General features: G+C 29.9%; 1 protein-coding gene across 1 annotated transcript; it reads right to left on the bottom strand.

Moving 5' to 3' along the window:
* Positions 1–5,987: 5,987 nt before the first annotated feature.
* On the bottom strand, positions 5,988–13,535 carry LOC114173966 (protein indeterminate-domain 5, chloroplastic-like). The gene is made up of 4 exons (XM_028058674.1): positions 12,870–13,535; positions 12,149–12,545; positions 8,875–9,912; positions 5,988–6,295 (listed from the first exon to the last, which is right to left on the bottom strand). The coding sequence occupies exons 1-3, from the start codon at positions 13,027–13,029 to the stop codon at positions 8,889–8,891; spliced, it is 1,581 nt and encodes a 526-aa protein (XP_027914475.1). The 5' UTR covers positions 13,030–13,535; the 3' UTR covers positions 5,988–6,295; positions 8,875–8,888.
* Positions 13,536–14,101: the final 566 nt, after the last annotated feature.

The raw sequence follows: 14,101 nt of genomic DNA, 5'->3' as shown, positions 1-14,101 counted from the left end.
AAAAATCCATACAATTATACAATTATACAATTCTTGTATCTTAAATTTTTATATTGTAGTAAATAAAAGTTATTTATACAATTATAGAGAAAAAATTACAGTATGATTGATAATAAGTTAAAAAATAAAAATAATTAGATAAAATATATCGAAATAGTATTCTACATAATAAAAATAAACAACAAATAAAAATATTAAAAAATTAACTAATGTTTATAAACAATTTGAGATACTATTGAAAGAAATTGCACCAAGAAAAACAAATGTATAATTAAGGGTATAATAAGATGAAAACTACCAAAAAGATCTAAGAAAACTTTTCAAATATCAACATATATACTTAATGGTTGAGAAATAATAAAAATTGTTTTAGCGAAAAAAAAGATAGTTATTCAAATAAAAAAAAACTAATAATAATAAGTAATTTTTTTTTATATTACCTAGTAATTCAAAGGTTTGTGTTATTAAATACTTAAATTGAGAGTATTAAATATTTTCATGTGAAAGGAAAATATACAATAAATAAAAATATTATAAAATAATAGAAATATTCAAATGTGAGACATAAAATTTTTTTAGTTGACGTACATCTTTTTAACATAATTACTTAAAAGTTATGATAAGATGAAAAATATAATTGAGATGCGAATGAGTTTGATGACAAACCAAATAATTAGAATAAATAAAAAGTAATATATATATATATATATATATATATACACACACACACTAGGGTAAACACAGGCGTTATCACGTCTGTGTGTACGTATTTTTTGAATATGCATGATATTATATTATTAATTGATGATATTGTAATGTTATTAAGTTAATAAACAAAATAAAATTATATTTATAAAAAATAAAATAAAATGTATAGAGAAAATATGAAAAAATAATTATTGATGAATAGAAGAAAAAGAAGAAAAAGATAAATAAATAGTTTTATAAAATCTTGTAAAAGTAACTGTTAATTTTATAAAATTTAACAAACAATTACATTGTAAAGGGTAAAGTTGAAATTATGAAACAAAAGAAGGAATCCTCTTTATATATATATATATATATATATATATATATATATATATATATATATATATATATATATATATATATATATATATATATATATATATATATATATATGTATATATCATTACTTAATTAATTGTAAATATTTTAATAATTTAAACGGAGACGGGTATTATGGCGGGGATATGTACATCCCCATACCCATCTCCATACCCAATTGAAAAAGTCGGGGATTATCCATACCCATACCCAATCAATGCGGGAATTCCCCGTCAAAACGGGGACGGGTTCGGACAATACCCACGGGGACGGGTTTATTTGCCATCTCTAATCAGAGGATATTGGTCACTAAAAATTTGCTACCTAGATTTTGGCTACCAAAATGACTTAGTTTCTAAATTGGTATCTAATTAATTAATGACTAATTTAGTGACCAATTATGACTTTTTATGTATAATAGGAACTATTTTAGTAATCCATAATTTTTTATTTTGTAAAATAGTATCTAAATTGGTTATTATAGTAACTAACTATTTTTTGTTTCTAAAATTGGTTGAAGGGACTAACCCTTGAGGGGAAGATTGTTAGGAATCCAAGTGTGATTCTAAGTCCCACATTGGCTAAAAATGAGAAAGTGGAGCATTATATAAGAATAAAGACCCATAAACCCATTGTCTTAAGGTTTTGGATTGAGAGTGGTGTCAGTGTCGTTAGGCTCAAATCTCATTGGTGTTGTTCTCCCGAGTGAAACCCCCTCTGTAAAACATATATATATATATATATATATATATATATACATATATAACTATATATATATATATATATATATATACATATATAACTATATATATATATATATATATATATACATATATAACTATATATATATATACATATATAACTGAAGAAACATTTAGTGATTGATATAGAAGTTGTTATTATGGTGATAATTTTTAGACTAGTTTTTTAGATTGCTTCCAAAAATCATAGTAAAAGAGGTCTTTTTACAATATTGTAAAATTAAAGAATTAAAAAACTCCTCTATTTCATTCATTGTAATTACAGCAATGTACAACGGGCTTTTACATTTGCAACATTCTATTTCTGAGGTGTATTTCCAAATCATGTGTCTTCTTATTCATGCCATTAAATAGTGATAAATTTTAAGATTAAAAAATTATGTTTAGAAATTAGTTTAGAAATTGATTTACTAATTAGATATTAATTTAGATATCAATTTTGGTAACTAAAACATAGGTAACTAATGTTAGTGACCAATTCATAATAGAAACTATTTTAGTTATCAATTTAGAGACCAGTTATAATTTTTTGAAACTATTAGTTATTAATAATTTTTAGTTTATAAATTGATTATTATGGTGACCTAATTATTTTGTGTTAGGAATACAAGTGTGAGTCTAAGTTCCACATTGACCAGAAATGAGAAAGTAGAGCACTATATAAGAATAAAGACCCATAAACCCATTGTCTTAAAATTTTGGGTTGAGAGTGATGTCAATGCCTTATGTAGTTGAGCTCAGGTCTCATTGGTGTGTTGTATCTCTCCAGTGAAACCCCCTCTATAAACCTGACATTTTGAGTCACTAAAATTTATCATTAATCAAGAATTTTCTTATAGTGTGCTTGTTTTCTTTTTCATGAACATCATTCTTCCATTCAAAACCTCGGTTCCTCTATGCAATTAACTTCACTTGCGTGAATGTGGTAAGTTGTTATTATCATAATTAGGAGCACATCAAAGGTTCTTCATATATATAGTTTTTATCTTTGTTTATATAAGTAAAATGATCACTATTTGCTGGGTTTCATAAGGAGAAAATGGTAAATGAAGACTATTTGCTAGTTTTCATATAGAAGGGGGAAATGGTAAAGAGGATGTAATATCTCTTATCATATTTATTTAAATAATATGAAATATGAATTAAATTAATGTTAAAAATGAAGATTTTTTTTACTGAATATTATTTATTTGTAGTTATTTGTTTTATTTCCTTTTAGCGTCAGTATGCAAAAAAAATTACTATATTTAAATTTTTTTTTTTGTATTAGTCTAGATTCAATATTATAATCAACTCCATATAGGTGGATTATATGATTGAGAAGTAAATTATTAATATGTTTGTAATACTTTCCTTCTTCATTTTTTTTGTTTACCCTTAAACTACATTGCAACACGTCAATCTTTCCCAAACCTTATCCTATTTTCTAGTTCAAGAGATAGGACTTAGAAGGGAGATCAACTATGATGAGTGAGGGTATACAAATAAACAACTTTAATAGTAATTTTTCATCTTATTTATGATCGGTGCATGTGGTTAATTTTTATGTGTTTGATTTAAGTGTTAGTAGCTTGAATTAAGTTGATGATTTTCTTTTTGTGATTGGTGTTATATTCTCAATTTTGCTTTATAACCATGTTTTTGTCGTAAAATCCAAAGGTTCTCTATGATGGGCCAGGAAGCCATGATGCCCAGATGACTATTATCACATTGCATACTTTCCCTTCTTTTGTTTCACCAATCTTTTAATGTTTACTACTTTCTTATTAGCATAGACGGTAATTAAAGGCGGCTTCTCCCTTCGTCTCCAACCATTTATTCTGTATCTCCAAAAAATTCTAAAATTCTCACTTTGTTCTTGAATTAAAAGTAACAACTTTTTCTCTTTCTCTTACTGATCCACTTCACAATCTTTTTTAACAGATGTCGACATCTGATACCTTATTTTGTTATACGGATGTTAATATTCGATACTCTATTTTTTTTTTCAATTTTTATCCATTATAGATATCGACATCCGATGTTATAATTATTTTTATCTACGAATATCGAGAACAAAATTGAATACCAGATGTCGACATCCGTATATAAAAATAATTACAACACTGGATGTCAACATTTGTAATGGATAAAAATTGAAAAAAAATAAAGTACCGGATATCAATATTTGTAGGACAAAATAAGGTACTGGATGTCGACATCCTTTGAAAGAAAAAATTGGGTGGATCAATGAGAGAGAGAAAAAAAAAGTAATTACTTATAAATGAAAGGCAAAGTGGAAATTTTAAAATTTTTTGGAGTACAAAAGAAGGTGTTGGAGGCGCAGGAAGATGCCTGTAATTAAATTATAAGTAGATATAAATACTACAATTTACAAAGTGATTTTATAAAACAAAATTAGTCTTAAAAGTTTATCTTTTTTATAATGACTTTGGAGAGTATCTCTTACCCTTTTTTCCTAGAATGACCTTAATTATTCTCATTGTTTGACTATATCCTCAACCTATCATTCCTCTTTATCTTCTTGTCCACACACATGGTTTCTCTCTATTCAATAAATAATTTGTTAGAATAATAATATATAGACATTTATACATGTTCTTTTTTCTTATTTTCATAATATATTAAAAATAAAATTTTAAGTCTAATCTAATTTTATAAAATTCCTTTATAAAGTGATATTAACATTTAATTTATATATATATATATATATATATATATAAATAAATTGATCTCATCTATAATAATATAAAATTTCCAAGATATAATATCATATGAATTACGTTTCCACAATTGCTGTTCTTTTACCCTTTCTGAGTGTAAGTAGATTTTGAGAGTTCATGCATGAATATTTTTAGATGTATGAGTAGAAATTATTTGAAATATAACCTAACACTGATATATCTTCCGTGGCAACTAATACATTTTTAGAATGGTTTTCTAGATTCTATTTTTCTGAGTAAAAAGCTAGATCGTCAGCATAAATGAGAGGCAAAGAAAGTTTCATAGAAGGAAATTTGTAGCTTTACGTAAGGAGTGGAATAAAGAAAAGAAAAAATGTTAATAGATAACCCACAATAAAGCAAGTAAAAAGTCTTCACCAAAACTTTGCCAAATGATTCACAAATGGTATCAAATAGTAGTTATAAACCAATTTATTATATACAAGACAGGAACAAACAATAGAACTCAAGTATAAAACTTAGATATTTATGGAAGGCCTAATCTCCATGAGTTAGGTACGTATATGTATCATATATCTACATTTTAAATCCGAAAGAATCTTTTAATAGAGATTTAATACGGAACTACGCATATGTATATATATTCTTTATTTTGTACTTTCCATTTGCATTGAACAACTTTTGATTTATATTATTTAATTAAGAACTCTGTCTTTTGAATATGCTACTATATCCTTATATTTTGTATGCGTGCCTTCAATTATTGAATTCTGAATAGTTAAACTACTAAAATATGTACCAAAAAAAATTCTGAAAAACAAACGTGAGGTTTTAAAAAATAACAAAGGATTTCGAATAGAAAAATAGGAAAGGAAAAACAGCCATCATGCAATATTGAATACATTTGTTTTCATTTTAATAGTAATTTCTTCCTTCCATTGTTCCATAATAAGCTAATGCACACCTCTTTACTAATGATTTTCTAAACTTAATTTTTTTGGTTTGATTACTTTCTAGAATATATTAGAGAAGATGTATAAAAAGAGACAAATTTAATTTATTTAATTATTAATGGTTATAATATTTTAAAAACGACGAGACTGTTCATAAAATTGGTTATATGTTTCTGGTTGTTTCCTTGTTTTTTTTAATAAATAAAAACACTGACATTTGAGGTTCAATAATCTAAGGTAGTAATTAAATTTGTATTATTAATGTTACATAACATTTTAAGTAAAAAAACAAGTAAAAGTACTCAAAATTAGACAGTTATATGTGAAATATTTAGATATGTTTATATATTTAGAACTTTTTTTTTACAAAATTAAAAATTTTAGAAATTCAAATTGATTGACTCTGAGATGTTCAAATTTCTATTTATAGATAAGAGAGTTCTCACTAGAATAGTTTTGCTGAATTGAGAGGCTTTAAAACAATAGTTTTTCTTCTTCTTTTTTTTTTCAGTCTAAAGGAGTAGATGATACTAAAACTATAAATAATATATGTAGATATATGACTATTATTCATATCAAAAGCATTGTCTAATATATAGAAAAATCTACTAATTAAGTTAAACCATGAAAATTTCGAAACAAGTTTTGTTTGGAATATCCTAATACCAATTTGTCTATGCTTTTTTCAAAGTACGATGATGTAAGGAAGAAGTCAATTTTCAACTGTTTGAAAATCTTGAAACTAGCTCGTTCTATACAGAAACTCCAAATATGCTGCTCCCGAAGATCCAAATAGATGCACTTTTTTGAATGGATCAAGTTCACATTCCTGCAACCAAAGTCCAAAAACTGTTAGATTTAGGATAGTGTCAGTTAATAATAATAAAAAAAAAAACATTGTTATATATAGCAGATACTAAGGAAGATATTAGACTCACATAACCTAATATTTAGTCTCCACCCTTCCAAGAAAAAAAGGAAAACATGAAAGTTGTTTCTTACCCATGTCACCCACAAAAACATAGTAAACTGCAGCAATATGGTTACAGTTCATGCAACTTATAATATTAAGATGAGATGATGAAAGTTAATTAAGAACAATGTTTATATCAAGGATATGAGATGGTCTCTAATTCAATGAACTTGCATAAGATCAAATCTAACTAAAATAAAGAGTGTTTAATACAAATAATCTAAAAATAAAATGGTTTGTTAAGATAGTTTACTCAGTAGATGTTTCGAACATGTAAAATACCTAAATATGGAAACATGTGTAAAACAAAAAAGACACTAGATTAAAAACAAAAACATATTTAGTGATAGTAAAGGTCCTGTCCTTTTTATTTTCTTTATCAGCAAAGAATAAAATTAAATTAGCAGAGCACTTGAGGGAGAGATAAACATGTACTCTTCATTGATATTTTTTTCCCCTCACATGAAATAAAATGAATATTTATAAATGTATATAATTTTAAAATAGTATTTCTTTTTTGATAATTCAATTGTATTTTATTCGTATAAAAAACTTATACAATCATTATAACAATATTAAAAAAAAATCATTTCAATTATAAAAAATATATATTTTTTAGAACAAATAGATCCTATTTTGGAAGTATGATGAATTTAAGACATCCTAAGATATTTTTATCAATTATTGAATATTAAAAGTTTATAGATTATAGATATATAGTTAAAATCGATTTGCAATAAAATTATAACAAAATGTTGTCAGTTACAAAAACACACATACAGTAAGTAGTTTCATGTCTTAGTTTAAAAAACGTGTAGAATTAAACATAAAATAGTTTTTTTTTTGTCATAAAATAATTCCTAAGGAAAGATAACTATATTACAAGAACCCCAGACATTATGCATTTTATTTGTTAAATCAATGCCTAAAGCAACTATATGATATATCTGTGCTGATAAAAACCAAAACTATATATTTTTATTTTAAGGGACCAATTTCCCTATGTAGTGACTATCAAAAGTTTTTTTTTTCTTCTTACTTGATTTAACCTATTTTACTGCATTTTAAACTTAATTCTACATTGAGTAATATTAATTAATGCTAAATGTCAATACTCCAATAATGATTTGTTAATACAACCATCTTTTACTAAACTAAAATCTGCTTTGTTTAACTGATAAAATAACATTAATCCATTTTTAACAACAGTATTTCATTAATCTCACTTTTCAATAAATTATTTTAAATATTAATTAACATAATAATTAGTTAAATTGTTGAACTTTAAAATTCAAAACTTTTCAGTACAATTGGTTTAATAAAATGACACAGAAAAATCATAAATATAATTAAAAAAATCTTATTTTTTGTAATTTTTTTGATATAATTAAAAGCAAGGTATCCTTTTTATTAAACAATGCCTTTTTGGTAAGAAAAGAAGAAACTTATATTAAATGAACTGTATAAAATAAAATAAGTAGAAAAACAGCATGTGGCTTTTGATAAATAATTTCTTTAACACTATAAGAGTTGTCAAAGGGTTCAATTCATTGGTTTTGATGTTTTGATTTTGCTGATTCAGTAATTAAGAGTTAAAAGAGAGAAAGTGAGAGAGAAGAAAGAGAGCAAAAAATAATAGCATCAAAGTTGATAGGAGCATGGATATGTTCAGCCATGCCCTTCCAATTAGGTTGAAGGACACTCGTGACTCTGCCAACCCTATATACTAAAATATCCAAAAATGAAACCAAATGAAAAGGAGAAGACAATAGAAGAAACAAAGTTCTGCACCACATCGCTGTCCACCCCATGCAAGACAACATGTCAGGATCAGAACACAGCCCCTTTCTCTCACACAAAATATTCAAAATTTCAAACATCATTTTCTTTTTCGAAACAAACTTATTCTTTCACAGTTTCATGATGAAGTCTATGCTAACGACTCCACCACCATAGAAAGGAAACAAAAAAAAAACACTAACAGAGAGAGAAAAGGTAAAGAGGTGTGAAGTAAGATTTTTAAATCTTTCTCTTGACCCCAAGGTAGAGTAGATTGGAATACGTAGAAAAAAAATATATATAAAAAAATATTAAAATATAAAAGATAGAATATATATATATATATAAAGGGAATATTTTCAGAAAAGGTAAGACACTTTGGAAAGGGAATCTACTGGTTTCAGTATATTTTCACATGTTACATAGTCAAAAGTTTTAGCCTATTGTGAAGTCGACAACAGGTGTTTGAGAAAAATGTTTTATAAATATCAAAATAGAATGATAAGAAACACTGTTTCAATTTTTGAATTATATATATATATATATAAAAAGATTAAGGAAAACAACAAATATGTATAACATTTTATGCGTAATCATGCATAGGAGAGAACGATGAAAATTTGGTCAAAGGTGAGAAACTTTATGTTTTGACGTACCTTATCGTACTTGTTCACTGAAAGTTTGCTCCACCTCCGAAAGATTGACCTGACGGCGCCGCATTGTTTGTCTCTGCTTCCAAAGAGCTCAAGTTAAATCCACGTTGTTGTTGTTGTTGCTGTGCAACTCCTAGAAAATCCCTGGTGAGTCTATCAGAGCCTCCAACGCTGAGTTTTGGTTCCTTGTTAGAGATGCCATGATCATATGCTTCGAACCCGGGAAGGGTGATCATGTCTTGCACGCTGGAGTTCAAGATGGTGCTGTAGTTTGCAGCAGCGATGAGTGGCCCGTGATCAGATTTGGATGCAAGGCTTCTTAAAAGAGAGGAGGCACTGTTGTTGGTGCTGGAACTTGCAGCACCCATTTGAGCAGCTTTTTGGAGCAGTGCAGTTGCTGACATGTGAGACATGTTGGTGCTGTTCTGAAGAGCGGTGCTGAAAAGAGAAGGGGCAGTGGAGCTTGTTTGGTGATCGGTGCCGATTATGGTGCCTTCTGTGAAGAAATTTGAGGCTTCTGTAGGGTTGAAGTGGTGTTCCTCGGAGAAGTTTGGGGTGTGGCCTCGGTTGGATAGAAAGGGAAGGTTGAAGAGGTTGGAGGCAGCAGGGGTGTTGCTGTTGTTGAGATCAGATAGTTGTATCATTCCTTGGAATGGCTTGTTTGAGATTAACCCTTGTTGGTGATCATGGTAGTTCTGGTTTTGGTTTTGGTTTGGTTCTGGCATGAAGAATGGAGGGTTTTGCAGTTGCATGGTTTGGTGTGAGCAGTGTCTGAAGGGTGAGGCCATGTTTGGTGGGAGAATGTGGTCAAATGGACCAGTCCTTGGTGCACCACCAAAACGTAATAGGTCACTGGGTTGGGCGTTTTGGTCATGGATTGAAGGGATCTGAGAACCCAAATTCTGAGATAAGCCTAAGGACATGTTGTTACTGTTTCCAAATAGTTGGTTCCCAATGGCACTGCTCAAATTGGGTGGCTCTCTTGCACTTTCTTGTGCCAATGCATCACAAAAGGCTCTGTGAGTGATGAAACTGTCACGTCTGCAATCAATGTATATCTCAAACCATTAATCATTTCTCTTATGTCTTTGAAAAAAAAAACTAAATAATAATACATCTATATGATATTCAAAATAAATCTAAAACTTTTGCTACTATTATTATTATTTGAAATAGCACTTGAATGAGCTAATAGGGCAAAAAATGAAACATCGAAAAATTATATTAAAATGTATATTGAATAAAACTTTTTTTTATAAAGATGAATAATTGACTAGAGAATGCAGAAACGGATGACCTTATGCATTGTAAAAGTATTATTTTATACATTGTCGGTGTATTCATATAACTGCCATTTTGTAATAAATTGTTATAATTGAGTTTGAATATGTTTGTATCACACACAACTTTTTTTGTACTTATCTCCACACTCTCATTTATGGTAAAATAGAGAGAGAAGAGGAAAATTCAATAAAAGCTAAGTTTCTCAATCGTTTCCTTTTATCATAAATAGAAATTGGAATAAAGAACAGTTTAAAAATATCACAGTTGTAGCAATTTTGGTTAAAGTTTATTATATATGTATAGTTGAACTCCTGGAAGAATTTTAGAAGGGTTTTTCTATATTTAATCTTAAGAAATAAACAAATAAGTATATCATAAAATCAACTTCATCAGAAAAATGTTCAACAACAAAAAGTTGCCTACAAAAACAGTCATAGTTTGCTAGAAGCTGGAGAACTTGGCCTTCCTAGTAAAAGACAACAAAATCACTTAAAGGAAAATGTCAACATAAAGGACAATAATAAATCATAATGAGCTCGAGGATAAATATTTGCGTGTACTTATGAAACGAGCAGTTAAAGAAAAGAACAATATGAATGACACTTCAAGTGATTAAGAAAATGTGCAGAAATTGAGAAAAGGACAACTTAGATAGAAACGATGTAGGAGTAATAACTTAACCAAAACTTGACTAAAAGACTACACAAAAATTTATCTAAGATGTGCCCTTTCAAAAAATTGTTGTCCAATGAATGGAACTGAGAAATCAATCAAGATCAAATATTTAAGGCTTGGGTTGAAAATTTTCCCATATGTGTCTGGGAATACATATACATAAATACACGGACACGTGTGTGTCAAAACGTGAATATATAAATATAATTTTCTGTGGTTCATCTGTTTAGGTTTCATAATAATTCCAAAAATCTACGAAATTTGTGAAATATATATATATATTGGTTTGTATATGTAATCTGGTGTACTTATTTTGACTGCAGTTCTGAACCAAGCATGAGCACTAGGTTGTTCAAGGTTTAACATGAAATAATGTGAAAGAAAAGAGTGAAAAAGTGGAAGCAGAAAATGAGAGAGTTTGTTAGGCCCTGACGTTATGATATGGAAAGGAGCACCTGCAAGAGAGAACACAGTACTGAACACATCTAGCCAATTCACAAGAGAACAAAAGCCCTAACAACACCACACTGCACTAGGACCCCCATCTTCTACACAGAAAAAACAGCACGTGAATAGGAAAATAAATAAAGGAAAACATTTCCTACCCCCACACTCATGCATGTATGCAAAGGAGAGAGAAATTAATTCCTCACCAAACATAGAGATATAGATAAGTGCACGAGTAAACTTTTGAAGGGGTCTGGAAAAATGAATGGCAAAAAAACAACTGTAATTTGAATAAGACAAGGTAACAAGAATTTGTTAAGTTTAATGTTGTTTTCTGTCTTTGACATGAGACATTGTATAAATTTCAATCTGTTGTTTATATCATAAACTCTTTTAGGAAACTGAAAAAAGTAAATGTGAGGATGAAGGAGATTAGGTAGTTCTTGGTTGTGGTTTTTTTATGATTTTCTGAGATTATTCACGTGGGGGGATGTTTCCTTGCAGTTCACTTGGGCAACGTACCAAATATAAGAGAAAGATGACAAAGGAAAGCATACGAGAGAGGGAAAGAGAGGACAGAATCTGAATGAATTGGAAGGAAGCCAAACTCAAATAGAAAAAGAAGAAAGCATCTAAGCTCTTTTCCCCACTATAGTCACTTGAAGAATCTAATAATAAGGCTTAACGCAGACCAAACTACACTAAATCAAACCAAACACCAGTACTTAATTCTAACTTCTAATCTGTCATCACCCAATTCTCTGCTGCTGCATGACTAGAATGTTGCATCAATAAAAATCCCATGTCAAAGAAACTTTTCTTTTCGAAATCTAAATTTGTCAATTTTGGAGTTCTGGATTGTTGTTGATACCTGGAGAAGAGGGTGCCACAGTCACATCTATACTCTCTGGTGCCACAGGTTTTGGAGTGTGCCTTCCAATCTGATTGAACAGCATATTTTTTGGAGCATTTGTCACACTTCCACTTCTTCTCACCGTGTTTGCGAGAGTAGTGTTTTTTGATGCCAGTGAGATCTCCGAGAGCCCTTGAAGGGTCGTGATGAACACATGTGGGCTCAGGACACAGATAAACCTTTCTCTTTGGCTCTTTGTTACTCTTCTGCTTCAGCTTCCAAGGCAGATTGTGTCCTCTTCTGTGGAGCTGTAGGTTTTGCTCCCTTTGGAACCCTTTATTGCACACTTCGCATATAAACCTGTTTGTTGCCATTAGAGTCTTCGGAGATAGTGCTATCACCTCAGCATCTGGATCTGCACACACACACATGTTGTTCCCATTCCAAGGACGAAAAAATTGTTTTAAATAATGCCACAAAACAAACTATTACAAAATTCACAGGATTAAAAAAAGGAAACCATTAAAGAAAGCAATTGATTTTTCTGAAAGCTTCAAGACAAAGCCATTTAATCTCCACATTCCACTTCTCATTCACGTTCCAAAGGTCGGAATTGATTAGGGTTCTCCGCCCCACACAAAAAAAAATGTAATGGTGGGCGGTGTGAAAATTAAACCGTTTTGCAGACATGAAACCAGAAGAAAGAAAATCCAATTCAGTTAATTGTTAAGATACTTGCTTGGTGTTCCAGGTTGGTTTCTTCTTTTCTTCTGGGGTGGTGGTGCAGCTGGAGTTGATGAGGATGATGGTGTTGTTGTTGAGGAATGCTGCTGCTTCATCTGATTCTGATCCTCTTCTCTGATTCCAAAGAGAGATGCTGAAGAAAAAGGTGCTGCCATGTCTTATAGCAAAACCTCTCTATATAAGTGTTTGTTTGTTTGTGGGTGAGATGGGAGGGAGTGAGTGAGTGAGTGTTTCCTTTGGCTTCTTGACTCAAAAACTTAGAACTCCATCAGAATTCTGGAAAACCCACATGCAATTTGAGTCCTTGAATTGTTGTCCCCAATCTCAAAACTCAAAGGCAAGGGAATTTGAATTGTGTGCAGAGAAATATAGAGAAGAGAGGCTAAAAGGTGAAAACTTGCATGAAAAAGAAAGTTTTGAAGCAGAGAGATAGATAAAGGAGTAGGAGAGGAAGAAAAAGGGAAATTCAATCCACCCCCATGGCCACTTGATATGAATATTTTCTCCCAACTTGGCTTTGTTTTAAATGAGAAATTTTGAGGTAGAGGTTTTGTGAGTCTCTTCCAGTGATTTGGTGTCATGCAGACACACCAACACATATGCACACACACCCCATTTTGCTCAATCGTTTCTTTTTGTGATTTTAATTTAAATTTTTGTCTCTTGAAACTCTTTTCCAGATTTTGCTGAAGGGTTTTTTGAGCATTTAATGAAATTTGAGAAATTGGAAAATTGATGTGTGAGAGAGAGAAAGGCCTACGGCACTGTGGACCCAATCCTTAGACGCATAACGACATGAAATGGGTGTAAGCAAGATGAAATGAAACAGCTATGCTCTCTCTTTCTCTCTCTTATTTCGCATATTCTGACTCACTCCCAGCCAAACTTTCACTAATCACCAAGCCCCACTGGGCCCCACAAAAATTCATAAGCAAAAACAAATAAAAAGGTGATGAACTGAAACCGCGTGTGTGTATTATACATAAATTGCTCCATAAACCGTATACGTAAAACGATGGAAGTTACCACCTTTGAAGTGACAGAAACAAAGTTTAAAAAGGTCGTTCATTTAAACTAAGATATTAAATAGGTTTGAATGAAAAAGTGAAAACTTATAATTTTACAGCATGAAGGAATTGAATAAAAAAGAAAAAAAGAGAAAAGTTTTATGGAAGTGAAAAGCACCTGAGGAGTGATTGGGGAAGGGACTGTTGTCTGAAATTGAGT

The sequence above is a fragment of the Vigna unguiculata genome, chromosome 2 (assembly GCF_004118075.2).
Source record: "Vigna unguiculata cultivar IT97K-499-35 chromosome 2, ASM411807v1, whole genome shotgun sequence".
NCBI lineage: Eukaryota > Viridiplantae > Streptophyta > Magnoliopsida > Fabales > Fabaceae > Vigna > Vigna unguiculata.
This window is presented reverse-complemented; position numbering and strand designations above follow the sequence as displayed.